Source organism: Papilio xuthus, unplaced genomic scaffold (assembly GCF_000836235.2).
Source record: "Papilio xuthus unplaced genomic scaffold, Pxut_1.1 DF826159.1, whole genome shotgun sequence".
In the NCBI taxonomy this organism is placed as follows: Eukaryota; Metazoa; Arthropoda; class Insecta; order Lepidoptera; family Papilionidae; genus Papilio; species Papilio xuthus.
The window spans coordinates 1,695,824-1,717,749 of record NW_013532490.1 but is presented as its reverse complement, the minus strand read 5'-3'; the positions used below and the strand labels follow the sequence as shown (position 1 = coordinate 1,717,749).

General features: G+C 34.0%; 1 protein-coding gene across 6 annotated transcripts in view; it reads left to right on the top strand.

The window, feature by feature from the left end:
* Positions 1-21,926, top strand: part of pan (transcription factor pangolin) — a 126,517-nt gene that overhangs the window by 17,117 nt on the left and 87,474 nt on the right. For all 6 annotated transcript variants that reach the window (XM_013319313.1, XM_013319315.1, XM_013319314.1 and 3 more), the window contains exon 2: positions 3,952-4,414. In XM_013319313.1, coding sequence (XP_013174767.1) covers positions 4,247-4,414 — 168 coding nt within the window. In that variant the 5' untranslated portion in view covers positions 3,952-4,246. The remainder of the gene's footprint in view (positions 1-3,951; positions 4,415-21,926) is intronic.

Sequence of the window (21,926 nt, the reverse complement as noted above, 5' to 3'; positions counted from 1 at the left end):
AAAATAAAATTAAAATTATAATAAAAATATATATATTTCTTTTAAATACATGCAATTAAAGTTAAGCGATACGCTAACACCGACACAGTTTAAGAACTCGATAATTATGTATTAAACTTCAGGCTTTATGTCTACTTCATATAGGCAGCCGTGAAAATCTAAAGGAATGGAAATAAAAGAAGGCAAACTCGACCACACGTCGCGAAGCTTCTCCGATGGTTTCACATAGCGAAATCGTAAAGGCCACCATAAAAGCTGATACCTAAGCAAGATCCCATTACAACGGCGTCGGCCAGTGTATTGCCATTTACAGTTTTACTGTTTAACTGTCTGTTTATTGCCTTGCAGACTTATATCCTATTTTCGAATACTTTAAATTGTTTGAGACTTCGATATTAGGTTGATAAAGCTGTAGGAAAATGACAATGAGGTTTGACAAGAAAAGTATGAAAAGGTCTATCTGAAAAAGTGAAATTGGTTATCTTTCTTGTATTTGTAGGTTTGTTGGGATTCGAATCCCGATTTTCTGATATCAAATTCGACCCAAAGTCATACCCAATATTACATGGTTTTTGACGATTTCTGTAATTTGTCAATAAAAATTATTACCTATAAAAATCTCCACTTAATAATATCTATGTTTATGTTATATTATTTCGTTTGATTTACGTAAAACGTTATGAATTGGCTTTTGAATTATTGTAATTGTCTATAAATGCATTAGTTACTTTAAGCTTAAGTGCCTCGACCAATATCGTAAATTGAATGTTCTGGAATATTGCCATAGCCACGGATCTATAATCATAAAGGCCTGGATATAATAAACAAAATTCATTTGCTAATATATTTTTTTTCGTTGAAAAATTCTCTCACTTATGTTGCCAAATGGAAGAATACAAATATTGTCTAAGTCGATTATTTTTTGTTTCGTGTACTGAGCTTTTCATTTCACACGTTTTCACGTAAGTCTGGATTTAATGTGAAAAGAAACACAAAAGTGTGTGATTTCAGTTAAATATCATCATATTTCGATTGTCACTTCAAGTTTTTTACGAGTGCATTAATCGTACCTATTTTTTTAATCTTACTAATATTATAAATACGAATGTTTGGATAGATGTTTGTTAGAAAGTATCTCCAGTATGTAGAACATAGTCTGGACGAACACATAGGCTACTAATTATGTTTTCTTTAACTCTGCCGACATCCAGTGTTAAGAAATCTTTATATAGGTACAGTTAATGTATTATTGAGATAAACTTTATTTCTCCATTTATAAGACAACTAAATTATATTGTTTTTCTTTATCTATCCTATCATCTATCACGTGCAAGCATATTTTGCTTCAGATAATATTATCTTGACTGAAACTTCTTATATTACATAACACGAAAGATAAACATAACAAAATAGATAATATTTATTTACGAGAATATATAATGCGTTATGTCAAGTAAGTAAAAAACCAGCGTCCCAAAAATAGTTTCAAAGGCTTCATCACAAAATTATCTTCAGTGTTCGACAGTAGAAGACAAACTTAAAATCATTGTTTTCTTATTGTTGTAGATATTTACGGTTCATTTTTTTGTGCATACATTACCGTAATTATCGCATTACAGATCTTGGCACAAATAACTTGGCGCTAGCGACCTGTTTCTAGCCCCGCGGCGTTTCTCTGCGATTTCGTTCCCGGGAACTGGTTACTGGAATTGATTATTCTTGCGCATTACTTAAACCTACTGGATTATATTTCATGTGTTTATCGTATTCTTGTTATTATATTTTATATTTCTTTATTATATAGAAATTTTTATATCCAAAGTAAACTTGCATTTTATGAACCACTCTATTTTATTACCATAGACACACTTTATTTTGTGTAAGGCGTATTTGCTTTAATTATTATTATAGAATATTCCTACACGTGTGATTAAAAAATCTACGCACAATGGTTCGCGCCAAAACCATTCAAAAGCGATTCGTAAGTTGTGAAACAGGATGTTGCATAAATGTATAAAACATAGTGATCTTTATACAGCTCACCCTGTATAATTTGTTAGTCAGTGGACATATTCACACCTATAGTACGCAATCTGTTTGCATTGTATGCATGTAGTCAGTTCCTTAATGCTAATGATGTGTTGTCGTACTATGATTGCTCGTGGTTATGCTATGCTAGGAATTGCTTAGAAGTGGCAAATTATATTGAAGTACATACTGTGTAACAAAAATATTTTGATTAATTTTATTATGCAGCGTGTTCGTAATAAAATCGGTATGTTTCTCGTAATAACTACAAGTAAACTCCTGTAGAGAAATATATTGTTATCTCTATTTTTAATAGAATGAACAGGGTGATTTGTTTTTGTCCAAGTATCTTAGAAGTGACAACACGATATAAAACAAAATACAAACATTTTTGTATCATAATTACGTATAAAAATTCTTAACTCAGCATAAGTGTTATGTACTGTACAAAAATATAGTTTATAAAAGGAAATAAATAACCGGCAATAGATGTAATTTATTAGAAAGTAAAATCGTATAACATATATCAGTATTAACTAGGTTTCTTAGCCCTATCAAATTATTACTATTTAACACGTGGGCGTAGATTAAAGACCTTACGTTCAACATTTATTTTTATTGCCAAATTAAAATACGTTCTTATTTAGGATTATTTATTAAATCAGAATGTTAAACTTAATCTTTTATTTATTAGTTTTCTATAAAATATCTCATATTAAAGTTTATAAACTATTATTCATTGTATTAACGTTTTTGTTAGTGTTGCGTATTTGTAGGCGAATTAAATGAAACGGTGCTTATGCTTGCTGTAATTAAATATTTACAATACTTTTTTGTTTTGTTAAAATAAGACACTGTTCAATTTTATAATTGCTCATTGTTATAAAATAAACTTTCCATACTTTGTTCTCTAGTAATTAGGTGTACCACAGTACATGCAAAACACAGAGAAATCAGCATACGTTTGCGCTTTATCTTCCACTTGTAAATTCCGTACGTTGGCATACCCAGTTAACTGCTTGAAGCACATTTTCTCTTAAAAATTTCATAATTTACCTTGCACTGGCAGGAAAGAATTTTCATTTTCATTGGGAAAATGGGGAATAATGTTCCCTCTAGCGATATCCTTAGCCAGCGTACGCTCATTAAAGCAGGCCTATTAAACAAAGAGCTCTAGCGCTTCGTAACTCATGGCATCATTGACATGCATAACTCTCCCCGGGCGTGTCGGTCGACATTATTCATATTGCACCAAACCAACTACACGTACATACAAACTATGACAAATGCATTCGACGTATCGAGTAAGCTGCGTGCGCGCACTGTTCACCTCACTTTCGTCTGTCAAAGTTACAATTGCTATTTAAAAATACATTTGCATTTTAATATATAATCATAAGTCTAATGAAGGCGAATAGTTTAAAATGGCATAATGTATAAGGCTTTACTAAATTAGTAGCCTATGTGTTCTTCCAGACTATGTTCTATATCTATGTCAAATTCATACAGCCGTTCTCGTAATAATTTCTAACAAATATCTTTCCAAATATTCGCATTTATAATATTAGTAAGATTTATGATTGTAGTAATGAAACATTGTATACAGGTACACATTATTCTGATAGGCATTAAGCATTGAAAATCCAATTATAATAAAATACAATTCGTGTCATCTGTATTACTTCAATGCGAAGATAATTAAAACAAAAGTACTTGTATTTTGTTGTATAGTCAATGCGTTATTCCCGAGGGGTTTTCTCAGCGATACTTGGCTTTAGGCCAAGAGAGGTTGTCGACGTCACTTGACAAACTTCTTGACCCGAAATACGCGGACGGCAAAATATAACTGCGTAAAATGAAGACTTTGTCATCTTTATATTATCACTAGGATGATATAACTAATTGTTATTTTTTTCTTTACAGATTCAACTCAGCATACAATCAAGCGGGACGCGAATTTAGCTTAAGTTCAACCTGACAAAAGTTATCTGTGATCTCATTTTAGTTTAGTCGAAATAAAGGGTGCCTAATTTAGATTAGTGACAAACGATTCAAACATTAGCTCATGCTTATCCGGCTCGAAGGACCATAATCAGTGAGTTACTTTTGTGTTAGAGACAAAATGGAATCGTAGTGCGTGGTCATGGATAACAGATAGTGGTGATGGATAGGTGTTGAAGGATGGGATAATGGAAGTTGGGGCGCTGGGTTCTTGAAAATGCCTCATGCGCACTCGAGTTCAGCGGCGAGCTCGGGCGGCGACGACCTGGGCTCCACTGATGAGGTGAAGGTGTTCAAGGACGAGGGGGACGGCGAGGACGAGAAGCGCAGCTCCGAAAACCTTCTAGAGGAGAAGTCTAGTCTCATCGATTGGACCGAGAGTGAGGTGAGTGAAAGCAAGAATTTTTTTAACTCTTTATTTTATTTAATGCAGATAATGCGAAAGATTTTGTGCATGTAAATTATCTAAAAAAGTAAATATTGGAAATAATTTGTCTATGCATATACCAGTTATTGCATACCATGATTATCAAAATTGGATGAGATGGTTTTTAAACCGATTATTTTAAAAAGTAATCGCTTCCAGACAAAAAGCTTATATTAAGAAAGTTGGATGAAATTAGTTTTCTTTACGTTATATGGGTGGTCGTAGTAAAAATGTATCCGTTCAATTGTGTCATTAGATTAATTGTTTGTCTATTAACAAAAGTGCAAAGTAAACTTACAATTTCACGTGGCGCTTGCCTTGTGTTGCACTGCACCGCCGGTTTCCCAGCGGGTGACAGCTCAGGTAGCTATAGTTGGGATTCTTCCCGGTATAGCACCTATAAATGCGATCGCAAATTGATATACAAATATTCATGCAATTTTAATGCTTATCTCAATAGCAATAAGCGTACAGTATGTTATCGAGAATCTTATAAGTGCAATTGTAATAAAATAATATTTATTGTATAAAAGAATTTGACATGCCGGTTTCTATCAAGTTCATATCGTCTCATTTTTTGTGCCGCATACATCAGTGAACGGATCAATTAGTTATGTTTACTGCACAAGGTGTGCCTCATTTGATAGCCATTTGATGTCAAGAATTTAGATAAAGCATTGTTTATGACAGCATCAAATTTTTATACGAGCTCCGGCTGACTGTTTAATATTCATACGTAGACGCGGTAGTCGACCTCATTATGTCCAATTCTACGCGTAGATTAACATCGGAACTGTTAACTGTAATGAGTAAAGCACTTAATTATCAACGAACGTACCACAAATAACCAGAGATAGGCATCGGAGATTAAGACAGGCCTTCCTTTAAATCGCAAATTGCCCGTAAAACAAACAAAAACAACCACAAACAGCGAAACTAACTTTAAACCAAAACAAGCGATTGAACGGGCGCCGTACAAAAAATCCACCTTTCCCGAAATTTATGAAGAATATTGTATGGCCGTCTACATAAATTACTCGTTCATTGTACCATTTCCTAAAACTCTATTATTCGCTAGCTGGGGGCGCGTATACAATGAAACTCTACCTGCATTTCGGTATTCCTCATAATAAACACGGACTCCCACCGCTTTTGTCGACGAATTTACCTGTCGCGAGAGGCGAGAGGCGAGCCAGTGCAAACACGACGGACAGATGAAGTGCATTATAAACACCCGTCCCTATTTCCCATTCACTTTTATCCGATCGTGTGATAAGGACAAAAGAATCATTTCTACTGGAATTTCGAAGCGTCGCAGTCACGGATGGTATAAATATTGGATTATACTTAGGTGCAATTCTGTTTTGTATGTCATAATGGTATCGATTATCGTACGTGATGCCATTACAATACACATTGTGAGCCTTCGCTGCGAATGATTTCTTTTTTAGATTATAGCTCTCGTCCGGTCCGGGATTGGATTCGATTCGTGTTTGAGATATTTACGCCATTTCGAGTTTGGAAAATACATTCCAAACTACCGCGACGATTTTGTTATATTTGTTCAGGCTACTTGTTACCCTATGTTGTACTTTTTTTTATATTATTCGGTTCTTACATGAATAGTTTTGTTTACTTATACAATAATTGGACTGAACAGAAAAAAACTCGCGCTATGGTATCTTTTATACAAGTTGTTGAAACATTTTTACTATTTAATTTTTTTTGTTCCTTAGAATTATTCTAACATGATGGTCACTTGTCACATTAATTCATAGCTTTATGATGGACGTAACTTAAGGATAATATCAGACCGTATCTCGCTTGCGGTCTAGAAAAAGTCAATGTCTCGAAAGATATCCGTTGCGGTTGCCGTATCAGTAAGCATAGATGCGCAACTTAGACGAAATAACTCGTAAATAACCACTCTATGGAAATAATTGAAGCTAAACTCTGGAAATAATTTAGAATGTTTTAAACACTAGTAGATTATTAGTTTCGTAAATTCTTAAGTTTTGGTTGCATCCTTAATCCAGAGGGCTTTGACAAAATGCATTCGCTCCGAAGCGCTTCCATAACGACCTTAACTTTCGTGAAGTCTCGTGATTGCCGCGCCTCAGTTTCATCCATTTTTGAAGTTCGTTATGGAATCGCTTCGAAGCGAATGCACTTTTTCTAACTACGTCTAACTCTGGTCTACTCGTAAATGTATTATTGTAGTATTTCATAGCAATGTATGACTAATTGTATTAAATCCATCATTCACAATATTCATATTATATATTCCATTAAGGTTTATATTAAACGAACTCATTCTCTCGTTTATTAAACAGTTTTAATGCTAGCTGTTGACACAGTTATCTTTTTCCATCATTGAGCTACTGGATTTGTTTAGTCTGTGTACCGCACGCGTCTAAAATCACGTCTATATATAGAGAACAACGCGGCGTTGTCTGCCCACTTCCGTCCGCCATTTTGGATCCTGTGTTTCTTGGTAGAGGGCGCTGCCAGAACGCTGAAATGTGAGACTGAAGGTGGGTGGGTTTAGTCATCTCTTGGTTTTGAACTTCCAATTTTTTGTTGTTAAAAAAAAATAAGTTAAATTCTGTTCATACATGTATGGGTATGTTTATATTAATGTATGTATGTATAATTAATATTGTTTACAATAAAGGGCCATTGCCTTCGTGTATACTGAATTAATTTATTTTTTATTGATCTACTTTGACCAATAAAAAAGATCAATATCCATATTGATAAACTTGAGATCCATTTACATAAATAAGGAGAAACTATGTCTCTAACTATAAATTATTCATTACATATATTATTACGAAAACAAAGCTATTAATTTGTATACATTTTTATGTAAAAATACGAAGGATAGTGTGGTAAGTATACATACATATAAGACATATCCCTTCTTATTTTCAATCCAAAAGTCTGTTTAATTAAAATATTATAATGTCATTATATATGTTTTATTGACACTGTTTTTATAACTTATTACAAAATTGTTTAAAAACAATTAAATTCAACGAATATGCAATGTTGTGTTTCGCAAGACTTATATAATGTAATTTATAAGACAATATTGTAAGCATGAGACATTAACAACGCCTTAACTCAAATCCCCATATTAATTCAGCCTTGGCGCACATTTGGTTAATTAGTATTTATTGCATACTCACATCCCGACTATTCTCACGCTTAATCTGACGGCTTATTCTCTTTACAATTCAGTCTAAACATTCTCTTAACAATAGTAACAGCTAGTGTTAGCGTATTTGCTAACACTAGCTGTCGTCCGCGACTCCGCCTTGATTAGTAGCCTGTGTGTTCTTCCAGACTATGTTTTACATCTTTGCCAAATTTCAGCGAGATCCATATAGCCATTCTGGAAATCCCTTCAAATAAACATCCACCCATACATCCAAATATTTGCAATTATAATATTATTAAGTATTTAGTAAGATTTTATATCTATAAACAATTAAGCTAGAGAGGTGAGTCAGGACCGCGCTATACGGAATTCGTAGTCTCTGCCTATCCCACTGGGTTACAGGCGTAAGTTGTTGTTGTTGAAAACTAGTTAGATACACCTTGGGAACTGACCAGGCAAACATATCACATAATTTGAATCCTAAATACACAAACAAGATTCATCAAGACCGTTAACAGAGTTGCATATTCTCTAGAAAAAAAAATGATTACAGTTAATTAATCTTTATATATCTCATTCAAGATGAGTATAATTATATGAATTAATGCACCGACATTGAGTGAAACGGACGGAGTTGTCGCTACCTTACTACATAATTGAGCATAACTATCGTAACATGGTCGCTTTGAATCGACTCCGACAGGCGTTTATACTCGCCCGGGGGCTTGCGTGTGTCGGCTAGTAGCTGTTAAATTTTATGTCGCCGTCTAGTGATGGTCTTCATTCATGCGTATCCTACTTGTTTATAATTAAAAATTGATAGCCTGGTATTTGCAACTTGTTAACTCTTACAATATGCCTTTCAGTTTATGCTTGTGTGTGGAAATGTCTGTTTGTACACGGGATAAATGGATATCGGTTAAGTTCACTTCTCTACTAATAAACATATTGTAGTTTCAACTCAAATATTGGGAATGTGTATTAAGAGGTTATAAATATGAATTTACATGCAATTACGACATTCATCCTACAAATACGGCTGTTACGATGTTAACTATCGGAGTTATATTTCCATACTTTATACGTAATATAGAGAAAACAAATTAATAAAACGAAAAACCAATTTTTAATTTTTTTTCTGTCCGGAACTTTGAAGGGAAGATAGCTGATGCATGCGGGTATATTACAGGCTCCTTTTTCAATACTTTGTTGACGAAGTCGCTGGCGACCGCTAGTATCAAATAATATAATATTACAATAAAGGGCATAGCGAAAATTATTAGCCGCTATTAATTTCACAGAACCGTATCGGGTGTGCGTGGGATTAACAACATATACTTCCTAATTACAATCCGCGGATAGAAGCTGTTTGTTTCTACGTAGGCAGTCGCAATGGCCTGCATAGCTTTTGTATTAATGCTATAGGGAGTCTGGAAATGGCATTGTAATTACGTTGATGTACCAACAAGTACGCTCAACGATGCTTTTCTATTGTTATAGACCGGAATTCGAAATGGATTTTTTTCTACTCTTTGTTAATGCGTCGAAATAGCAGCGATTGGTCTGAACTGTTTTTTAATATCTTGCGGTTATCGCCGATGAATAACTGTAAGAAGCTATACAAAGTCTTTGTTTTGTTAAATTGCTGCTGAGATGAGACTTTTTTCAAACAAAAAGAAAAGTTTTATTAATCTCTTGAAATCTAGGTAATAATTATGTGTCCAAACTAATTGCTTATATTCCCATAAAATTAGGGATGAATCAAGATGAAATGTTAGGGTCCGTACTCACAAACCAGCGGAGAGCAGATTTCTCACACTTGCCTTTGATACAAAGATGTGCAAAGTAAAATTAAACCTTGATTCAATTTTATTTGCGACAAAAATATGCACTGTTCTCCTCCCTGGTCTGTCTTTCTTTATAACTTAATTCTTATGAAAACATATTGCAGTCGCAGTTTTTTCTGGGGATAAAGATTAGAAAATCTTTTTATATCAATAGTCTCTTCTAGTTCAATATCTTTATAATCATTGTATTATGTTAACCTTCGCGAATGCATTATATATGCAAGTTTAGCTCGTTGGTGTGCAGTCATTTGTTGTAACGCCGGTGTTGTTTCCGTTTGCATTGCGCGATGAATATGGAAATAAATTGCGGTGGCGACCCGGGTGCCGTGATACGAGTATCCACTGTATTACAACACTAGCTGGCGCCTGCGAATCTGTCTGCGTAGACTAAAAATAAAATTAGTATGTTTTCTTTCTGACTGTGTTCTAAAACTGTGCCATATTTCATCGAAATCTATACAAGGGTTCTGGAGATAGCTTCAAACAAACATCCATCAATCCATTCATACGACATTCGCATTTATAATATTAGTAAAATTATTGCTATCCCTCTCAAATTCTCTTTTTAAAATGAATAATGTTGCACAAGTGCATGTATTACGACAATTTAAATACACAGTTCAGTGAAGTGGGTTTCTGAGTCCAAAATCTACGTTTAAAACATACTGAATGCCTATATGTTTTATTCAGCGATGTTGGTCTGAGAAACCTACGGTTAGTCCTATGCGAAAAATGAACTATCGTTTGCATATGAATAGTACACAAATAGTGAATTAAATATCAAAAATGTTGTGAAACAGATTTCGGTGATCAGATTTAACACTTCGTATAGGTGTTTGATAAATATTGAAACGCTCTTGTGGCAAATATTTGAATATATTCGTAAAAAATTAGTATCACAACGACAAAATTGGTTACCATTGAGCGTAAGTATCTTTTTTATGTCACTATACTAATAAATATATGTTTGTATCACAGGAAACATTAATTTACAAACGAATTGATTCCGCACTTTTTATAATATTAAAATAGTTAAAAAACCATTCACGCAGTAAATTCGTTTATTGCTCGTTATAATGATAAGATTACGCTAATCCAAGGTAATCTGGTTTATTAAAAGATAAGCCTTTTTAAGTTATAAAAAATAATAAATGATATAATTTTATTGCTAATAAATGTTAACATCGTTTAATTCCGTAAACAATTCTAGAAATATTTTATTCTAGTGTTGGCAAAGATTTTGATTTTGACACGACACACCGCCAGTTTCCATCCAAACCATCTCGATGGCTGGCAATCCACAACCGTGCGGTTAGCGCGTAACTTCCAACCTCGTACAGCAGTGTTGTGGAATGGTCTGCCCTCGGCGGTAAAACCGCTACGACTTAGGGTCCTTCAAGAAGCCAGCGTATCAACATCTCAAAGGCCGGCAACGCACCTGCGGTTCCTCTGGTATTGCTGATGTCTATGGGCGTCTTTTAACACCTCGGTGTTCCCGCTGCTCGTTTGTACCTTTCTGTTATATAAAAAAAAAAGATTTAGATGGGTCTGCCTATTTGTTTTATCTAAAGAAAAAACCTATGCTAAATCAGATGTACTGAAGAGTAAAAACTCTGCCGAAGCCCCTTTGACAATGATAGAATGATGATATTAATACAGCAAGCAGAGTCGCTGATCAAAAAAAAAAAATTAAATATCACCAATTTAAATATGCATTACACGTGTGTTAATAAAAATATACTCAAATAAAAATCTGTATTTTAGAAAGTAGGATGTTATCAGCGAATCAATAATGTCCTGTCCAATATGAGCGATAAGTTATCGCAGCCAGTAAGCCTGAAAGGTGGCACAGAGTGAAATATTACACGGCCAAGCGGTACGACAACTGGCGACACCGAATGCTTTGTGTGTGACGTGTTATTTACATGTCGCCTCTACGGAATTTAGATGATAGGGCTGTGGAAATTGTACCGTTCTAAAATCACGTGTGATGTAATGCAATATTATGGCGAGGTACATCCCTTGGTTAAAGTTTTAACAAGAATAATTAACTTTGTTAGTTTCAAATCGGACAGACTAGCCGTTGATTTCTGAGTTCAAGATCTCTGTAAACATATCGTGATCCCTGTCATTATCTTTAACAAAATAGACATAATAATATATTTTAAACGGATATTTTGGTTTCATAAACCCACGGTTATAAAATGCATATAGTTTTTTTACAATTGCTACTACTGATTCAATCACGGGTAACCAAATAAATTATACGGCAAATAAAACTTATGATAGTATATGACAAATATCAAGGGAAGCCCTTGTCTGGTAACCCTAAGATGACAAGCGCGTGTTATCATTCTAACTCGTCAGCCTTGGGCTTAGCAGGGATAATAACCTTAGTGTTAATATTGATACGTACAACCTGGAAGATAACAACTATCGCCTTCGCTACAATCGATTTTCATTTATACATATGTTATCTGACAATCAAGACACATAGTCTTTATATGATTTATTAGGAGATGCCACACGGGCTCTGCCGTAAAGAATTTCATTAAAAAAAAATAGTTGATTCTTATAACTTAACGTTCTTTGAATTTATCCGGTGTGCCAGTGACATTTCTCTTATTCATTTTTTTAATCTTTTTTTTATATCATAAGGTGGCAAACGAGTGAGCGGCCACCTGAAATCGCTGTAATAGCAAAGGGACCGTTGCCCATAGACATACGCAATTCCGTATGCGTTGCCTACCTTTAATCGACGGAGGAGAGGATGCACAGAAAGAAAATAATTTTCCCTTCCATACATCCTTTCATCCGGAAAGTCCACTTCCACTTCCCATCCTTTCCTTATAAGAAAAAGTGTGGGAAGGGAAAGAGGACTAAGTTAGACCTCCGGGACGCACACTCATCAGACGAAACGCGGATTTGCTTCCACTTGACGCCTGTCTTCTGTGTGGTCGTGGTATTTCACCGGGCGATCCGGGCCAATTCGTCCGAAGATGTTAAAGCGGGCTCTACCACTGTAAAGAAAGAGGAAGTATTCTATATGCTTTAAATCTAGGTTACAGTTGGCACATTTTGCTTTAATACGAAAATAGAATTAAAAACGTTAATTCCAAAAGTTTGTTTCAAGAAGCTCACTATTGTTACTAACCCGTGCGTTCGCACAAAGCGTTTGTTCCCCCCTTTTTAAAGCGCACATCTAAGGAATGGAATTCTATGAGGCCTATGTTTCCCAACCACAGCGTGGTTCTTTCAAGGCGGGGCTGAATAGGCTTGCACGTAATAAGCTGTTTCCCTAGATTAGCGTATTCAACAGCTCGGAAGGTTTTCGCTTAACATCTTGTTCGTAGAAAGATATACCTACTATACTTTTTTGATGGAAAATAAATCATAGTTTTTCCTAAATGTAATTTGTAAGTAAACTGCAGTGGAGCAATTCTATTTTAAAATGTGCAATTTGTTTTTAAGAGATTTCTTTCACGAAGTACACCGGTAAATAACTACCGCACTTAGTGCTGTTTAATAAATTATTTACGCATTTTCTTTATGTACATTTGACATACTAAATCTACTTTAAGAATATCCTTTATCGATGACGTCGTACGACTCTAAGTGGGCTTTAAAGCCTTAAAAGAATAAGGATTTCGTTAGACCTGATTACAGATTTTACAAACTGTCATTTACAATTAAAGTCACAAGGTGTTTGATCGTTATTGTTTCAAATTTTAGATTAGTAGGTTGTATTGCGTATAGTTTGATGTACTTTTGATGATAGTTTATAAACGTAACCAACTATCGAACGCTAATTAAATTCCTCTACCACTGTTTTAAACTGTTAAATGAAAGTCGTGAAATTCTTTATGAACGCCAGCAGTGTTTGTTTTGCTCAAGTTCAAAGAGTCGAATTAAAAACCGTACCGATATCGACAGTAGAATTTTACTAGTCAAACCGGCTGTAAAGATAAATCAGACAGAGTTAATGAACGTATGCTCCCCATTGTTAGCGTCGTGCTATATTTAAAAAAAGCTAGTTTATACTCTGGTTTAGGTACATCGTAAAATTTTGTACATCGCAGTAAAAGCTGTAGTTTTTTTTATTGTACTCTAAAAGAGGTTTGTATTGAGGTGCTGATGCCACTAAAGATTGATTTGTAAAAATAAAGATGACTAGCTGTCTGCGCTGAATTAAAAAAAACTTAATTAGTAGTAGCCTACGTGTTCTTCCGGACTATGTTTTACATGTGTGTCAAATTTCATCGAGATCCGTTAAGCCGTTCTGGAGATACCTTCTAACAAACATTAATCCATCCAGCTAAACTTTGGCATTTATAATATTAGTAAGATGGAAAGTTTTAACAGACTTTCTTTAAGCTTACATTGTAACAGTACAGTAGGACAGTAGCACTGGCTTGGCATGGACTGTGTGGACTCACTGGCGCCAGTTTAGGTTTACATATTACCAGTTTTATATCGTTTTAATCAGGTGTAAATTTATCCAAGCTACATAGGACTTTATGTTGATTTATATTTAACTTTACGTCTTTATAATCTTTATATGTATGTGAACAACTCTAGCGTAAAGATTTTATAATGAGTAAATTACTGTATACTTAAGTATAAAGCAGAGATACAAAACAATTAAATTCACACTACCGTATCAGTTTAACCAAAATTATTTTATATATAACGATTTTACTAACAAGATAATCATTACACAAAAACTCTACCTTGTCATGGTGTGCGACAGCCGTATTTAACTTTTTATCTTTTATGTTTATAAAACTTTTATTTAATTCGACACGCGTTATTAACTCTAGCATTAAGAGTAATAATATTTTTAAGAAGCGTTAACTTTATAAATTAAAACATTACATTTCTAATTAGAATTAAAATTTAATTTAATCTTATAATTAAGCTTAAAACGTTAACTTATATTTCTGCACTTAGTACAGATAGATATATTTATTACAACAATTCCAAGAACATATTTTGCACACCGTACGTTTCAAATGACGTCATAGTATCAAGTTTATTAGTACGATTTATATCTAGTAAGTTAACATGTTTATCATCATCATCAGCTCACTATACGTCCCCACCGAGGGGCTCGGAGCCTACCCTAAGTTAAGGGTGATTAGGCCATAGTCAACCACGCTGGGCAAGTGCGGGTTGGTTGACTTCACACATATCTTTGAATCACATGACATCACGATGTTTTCCTTCACCGTAAGAACGTCGGATAAATGTACATATGTAAATCGAAAATCGAAAAACACATTGGTACATGGCGGGATTCGAACCCAGGACCTGCAGATTGCAAGTCAAGTGCTTGATCACTGAGCCAACGACGCTCTACATACTAACATGTTCATACAAAAATATAAAGAAGACGAAAGGGTGATAAGTATGACTATGTATGTATGTCATGTGTTTTGTGTTGAGTCTTTGGCAGTGGAAACTCACGGTTATGGTAAGATTCCATTCTGATTAGTTTTTATATAAAGTAATGTACTAACCTTGCGTTTCCGAGACCGAAATCTTCATTTAAAACATATCGTTGTCTCTTTTATATATATTTTATGCAGAGATTTTGTTGTCAGATACCCACGGTAAGCAAATAAGTTGGCTATTGAGTTAAAATTTATATAAAAAAGGTGTTTATTTACACAACGCTCGAATGGTTTTACAGAATCGTATAGTGTCGATTAGTACTGGCTAATCGATTTTATAACCGAACAGACGTGTAGAGCGTCGATGTTGTTTTTGACGATTTTATAGACAGCGCCTGTTTATCTCGTTTTATTCACAGCTTTTTAACTATAGTACGTTTAATGTTAATTAAAATTTTATCGGTATTACAGGATATACTTCTAGGTGATCTATTAATTTGTTTTATGTATTTTTTTATTTACATAAAGACAATATTAATTTTATAATCTTAGGTTGTAAGGATAAAGTTGGTCTATGTTAAAAAATTCCGTGCTACTACGAATTTTATGTCTTATCATATGCCGCACACATTGTACTATTCTCTTGGTACTGAAAGTGTTAAAAGTATATTATAAATTAAAAAAAAAAACTAAATCAGGTATTCTAAATATTGCAATATAACTAGCTAGAGCTAGATCCTAGCTAGATCTCACCGTGAGTTTCTGACACCAAAATCTTCGTTTAATACATATTAATCTCTGTTTTGTCAAAGATGGCGATATGTACAAGGATATTGGTTTCAGAAACCCACGGTAGGTCTGACGTGTTTTAGATAGAAGTTGCGACGTTAGCGCAACGACGGCATTACCCGGTGTCGGTTTACGCCTCACATAAATCGCCCCAGCTCGTCAATCGTACTATTGCTATTTCTGGACGTTTAATTGCTCGCCCATACGCGGCGGATGCGTTCGAGAAAACGTGGTTGGGGGCTTTTTAGAGACAAAAACGGGATTTTATATCGAGGAGAATTATTTGTTTAGATAACTATTGTGTGTTGTGTTTAAAATAAAACAAAAGCAATGTACAATCGCTTTAAAGATTTTTCTATGTGTATACAACAGTACTTAAGATATTTTATGTGTAAAAAGTCCTGTGGTTAAGTGAATTAAGTTAAACTTAACGTAGATAATTAATTGTTTTAATAATCTATTCAAAGTATCGACGATCTTGTTTGCAATCTGTACAAATTAAGAATTGAGTGAGACACCATTGAAACCAATGATAAGCTTTCTTTTAGTAGACAAGATGACTACTTTTATAAGATAAAGTTATAAACAAAGAAGATATCTTATTATTATCAGTGTTTTTAAGTTATAAAACAAAGTCGCATCGCCGTATCATAACTTTTATCTTAAGTTAAACATGGTACTACGAGTTAAATTCTTTAAATGTTTAGCTTCTGTAATCAGTCAGCTTATAAACGCGGTTAACTGACACGATTACTAATGCTGAGGTTTTAAGTGTAAATATTGCCCGCTTGTACCTTGGTGTAAAGAAACTTAGAACCTCTTTCGTAATGGTAGATAAGTTGAGAACATACTTGATGAGTTCGTTTCATGGGTTAGGATTATATTACTGTTGTATTTCTCATATTTGCTTTGAATAAATACGCTATTTTTTCTTACTTACGTTAGATGGATCAATGGATTGGCTGTTTGTTTGAAAATATCTCCGATGTATGTCATAGTCTGGACAAACACATAGGGTACTAAAAACTTATTTAAAACTGCTCGGACAGAGTCGCGAGCGACTGCTAGTTAATGACGTGTTAGTTCTGGCACTGCACTAATACAATTAAAGTTGGATACAGTTTAACTACATAAAATACTATTTATTTATGTTGTGTTGAATTAACAGAATTTCATCTGACAATACTATAAGAAATGAAACAATGAATAAATTTAAATACAAAACTAATAGCTAAGTCAAAACTGAAATCATCAAACACGCCTCAAATGTTTTAGATTCGAGCCCGCGCCCCGCGCAAACAAACCACCACGTTGACTCATATTCTCGAACAAATGTTATCTCTCCTCTTTTGTTTGTTTGTAGTATCATTCGGCTGGGGAACAGAACGCATGACCAGTCATCCTGACCTATACCCTACAGCATTGTACTCGCATATTAATCGAGTCGCATAGTTCATGTTAAACTGGAGAGCTTCTTCTATGTTCTTATTTAAATTATAAGTATGTTGTTTTGGATGTATGATTTCTTTTATGAAACGCTTTCATGTTATTCACATGTGTTAAAGCTTGTATTAGTTTGATTTAGATATTTACTCATATGTACGAGGTGTTGTTTTGTCTAAGCAACCATTTTGTATTGAGGTAGACAGAGGTAGTAATGACGCAACAAGAGAGGTGACATCTTGAAATTTGTGTTCGAAATCATTACTAGAATTTTTGTAAAGAGATCGCAAACTTTGCTATTAAAATTGCATGAAATTAGTGAGTGCCGTCATCGGAAGAAGGATACGTGAAGTCAGCCGTTTTTCTCTAGTTATAATAGTCTCACGTTTAAACAGTTTGATTGAAAGAACCAATAGATCTTGCTTAGGTAAGCATTTAACATTTATAAACGTCAACGTACTATGGCCTAAACAACTAAGAAGGGTACAGTGAACGCATTGTTTAAATATAAACAGGGTCAAATATAAATTATCACAAACAGCGATAGCGTATAAATGTAACTTCGTTGTCCGCGCACGCACGACCTTATATTTTTTTATCTAAAACGGTCGTTATTTACAAATAGTTCTATTTGTGTGGCAGGAGTTTTAAAAAGCTGATTCTGTACTGCCTATATCCCGAATCCAATCGCACATGTATTGACAAATGGGTCATAAGAGAACTTTTGTTCCTGGTGTGACCAGTCAAATTCCATGTATGACACTTGTAGTAATAGTCAAATATTTGACATTTAGAGATTTCAAATGTATAAAAATAAAACATTTAAATTATTTGAACATCCGAGGACCGTTAATTAAAATACAAACTACCTCTAACAAACCTACAAGATTGATATACAATCACTGTTTGTATTAAAATATCAGTAAAGAGTAACAAATTGCAGAGGTCACGGCTGAGGGCCGAGTTTCGAGAACCTCGATGAAAGCCGTCTCAACGAAGATTGATTTAAGCCATTAATCTATGTACGCCACAGCGTAGTTACATACTTTTTCGTGGAATCATTGGAAGTCCAGTTTAACGCAAGATTGTGATGAGTGGTCGGAATGATTTATATTATTTTTATGCGCAATATAATGAATCATAGTTGATCACTCGTTTGCCTACAGTACGATCGTGTGTGCCTATTTCTGACAACGAAATCATTAAAAAAAATATCGTCATTTATTTTTTTTATTAATCTCCATTAAAGTTATTAACAAATCCATTAACATTATCTATAAATAAACAAGCTAATGCCCTTCCAGCGAGCTAATGGATCATAAAATTACTTCAACACTTGCATATCGTAAACATTTTCAAGTAATAAATATTTTATACTTCGCTCATGTAAAATCTTATATTGTGTTTACATTCATGTATATTAATATCGGATAGAAACAAACATGAATATACTATATGCATTCATTACAATATCGTCCTTCTACAATGTTGTACGAAGAAATGAAGATTAAGTTTATTATCAACCAAATTAGATTTCCTTGTATTGACTAGTCTAAAGAATTCCATGGTCTGGTTAGAATATTCAACAAGTTATTTGTATTCGAATTTTAACATAAAGTTCAAACTACATATCTTAACGTGTTTCATTCAAATTCCAATGAAATTTATTCTAGAAATAAAATTAAAAGTCTTGCACGCACCTAATAAAATGTGAGTTTAATGCATTTCCTACATCGACGGCGACCCAGACCCGTAGCGGATAATTTGTCACGGAATGTGTACACTCTAATTAAATCGAATAAATGTATTCAGTCCCGTGCGTAATCTCATAAACTGATGAGATGTTTCGCTTTTGTAATATAACGAGATTTTATCGTAAAAACCGAGAATAAACCGATATACACAACACCTGCTCAGTCAAACACGGCCCGTGATCATTATGTTAATGCTCCTCGGAGAATACGAACTCCTTCCGAGCGATAATCACCCCTATATTCATAACGTTTTATGTTAAAATTGATCGAGATGCGATGTAATAAAGTCCCAAGAAAAAAAATTACCGTGTCGAAACGAACGAGGTATCGAGCGGGCGCCAATTAAACGAAATTAACGCTTATTCCGTGTGTCATAAATCGATATCACGCTAACCGAAGACCTACCGTTAAGCCCTTAAAGGATTCGGCGCGTCGTAACACTGCACCCGCCCGTATGCACAATAACGGACCTTGTTTTGAAAGATGAAAGTGTCAGAATTACGTAACGGTGGAAGCGTGAGTTACGCCCTGCTAGAACGCCCTTTCCCTTAACTAGAATGAAGGAGACGGCTCGATACACATATCCCTTGTGAGAAAAAGACGCCAGACAAACATAGGTCTCGAAAAACACTTGTGAGATAACAAAGGCTGACTTCCACGAAGACGTCCAATAATTTGTCTTTTTAATTTTACGGTGGACTGCCATAGCTTTTAAATAATAGTTGTTTTTTTTTTACTCTACAAGTCGACCTCGGTCAGCCCATTAGGTCGGGAGAGTGCGGTGTATTCGGAAACTCATTACGACTCTTTCGCTGTGAAAAACTCTTTTATGACTCATTGTTCCTACGGCCTTGCACGAGTATTACCAACTCGTAGCAAAAAATAAAGTTCTTTGACCATCGTAGCATTACTAAACGTCGTTCTTGTACTGTTAAAGAAGAGGTCAAAAAACCCCTTAATTATATTTACTTATTTTTATAAAAATATTCCAATTAAATACAATGAAATTAAATGAACGCAACATAAAGGAAATCGGAACCAGTTCTTTCCTCCTATCGTTTTAGTTGTAAAAACGCTCGTTCCATTTAATAATATTACCAATTAAATGTCGAGAATTACAGGTCGTCAACTTTAGTGATGTGCACTACTGATATTCTTAATTATCGAATATTATGATATTTCTAAAAAATATTCTTCTAACTGAAATTTCAATTTTAGAATGCTAGCTCGACAAATAAAACACATACGTAATTTTAGAGGCTCGGAATAAGTGAATCAAATGTTTTACAATTTTTACAATACATTGATGATGTTATTGCATCGGGTTCAAGATAACCTACATATAAATTTTAGCTAAAACCTCTTCACAGTAGACAGTCATGTGTCTATGACATTTAAACATAACATAGATGTAAAATAAGTAAATTGTTTATACAAGGTGAACATTTGTCACTGCTAGTTTTTGGTTTTTCCATGCTATTACTAATTGTCTTACTAATATGTCACGTCGGAATAAGCACTACAGGTGTTCACTAGAATTTCCGCTATGTTAGTAATTCTCTTTTGTATCTGTGTCTATAACAATCAGCAATATCCCATTAAATTGTTTCTTATTTCACGCAGACGAATACGTGAGCAAAAGCCAGTTGCATACAAAATTAAAAAAAAAAGATATAGTCATAAAAATAAGGTAAAATTAATGTATCGATAAAGCGTGTTTATATTAATGAACATCACTGTGTCAATCTCATTCGTATTCGGGAATGTTGCACGGATTCGATTTTTTAATTGTTTCGACAGGATTTCGTACAATAATGACTGGTGTTTTGTTACGATTTAAATGCATTTCGATGCAACGAACTTAGAACTGTTGGATTTTGATATTTTTTTAATTGATTTATTCATCAATTGACCATATCGATTTGTTTGATGTTACTTTTATAAATGGGAAAATTTGTATTCAAAGTTTGTGCAACGTTTTGGTCGTTGCACTTTTTCTAATACTTATTATAAGGGTATTAGGGATGTTCCTTTATCAAATGCCATTTCCGAAATATAATAGTTGTAGATATGTTATATTTAATTATATAAAACTTTATACAGACATGGGGTTTTATCTTAATCCGAATTTTAAAAGACGCTATTAGTTTTAATGGCTACAAATTAAAAAAAAATAGTATTTGTTTAGAACTGATGCATTTTCCCAATCTATATATTTATTGTTATCATCGTTTTAAATGTAATTTAATCTTTCTCATCAAACCTTCATTATGGAATAAGTATCGACAAAGGGTTTTATCGTGTCCATTATAAAAGGCAATAAGATGTCCGTCAGAAAACTAATTATTCCCACAAAGATTTAGTTTTACTGTAGATTATACAAGTGGTATTATGGTAACCCCATTCGGCGCGCGGCCGGAACTCGTTAATGAGCGATTAGTGTTGCCAGTTAGGGATAATACTTTAGTAATAATAGCTAGGGTGTTGCCGTACGAGGGTCATTTAAATGGGGTGCTTTTTGTGGTTATAATTTACATTATTTTCAATCGTTTATGTCTCGATTTGACATTTTATTACAAATGTTGAATTAATTTGGTTCGATGGCACAAATGTAATGTTGGCGTTTTTATAAACGAATTGATTAACTATTAAGGTTTTTAATACAAATAGTTTTGAAGTCCTAAATAAGAATTTTGTTAGTCGGAATCACAAAACTACTAAGAATATCTTTCTTAAAATTTAATCTAAAAGAAATTGAACCCTATTAACGATTTGCGAAAAGATCAGATTACATAAAAGTTGTTTAAAGGCAATGTTTAACCTTTTAAACCATTTTCATCTTTAAACTGTAAGAGAAAACGTTTAATTTAAATCGTCTTAAATTAAAGGTTCGTAATTCATGTCAAATCTAGCTTAATCCTTGACTAACTCCATATTTTATACTCAATTTAGTGTTGACGGGTGTTTTTGAATAGTTTACGAGCAGTTGACTAATATGGTAACCACAATTTGGACCACCCGCGATAGTTTAGTCTTGGAATAGACCACGTGCAAGATGAAAAGAACATTGCTCCAGTTTCA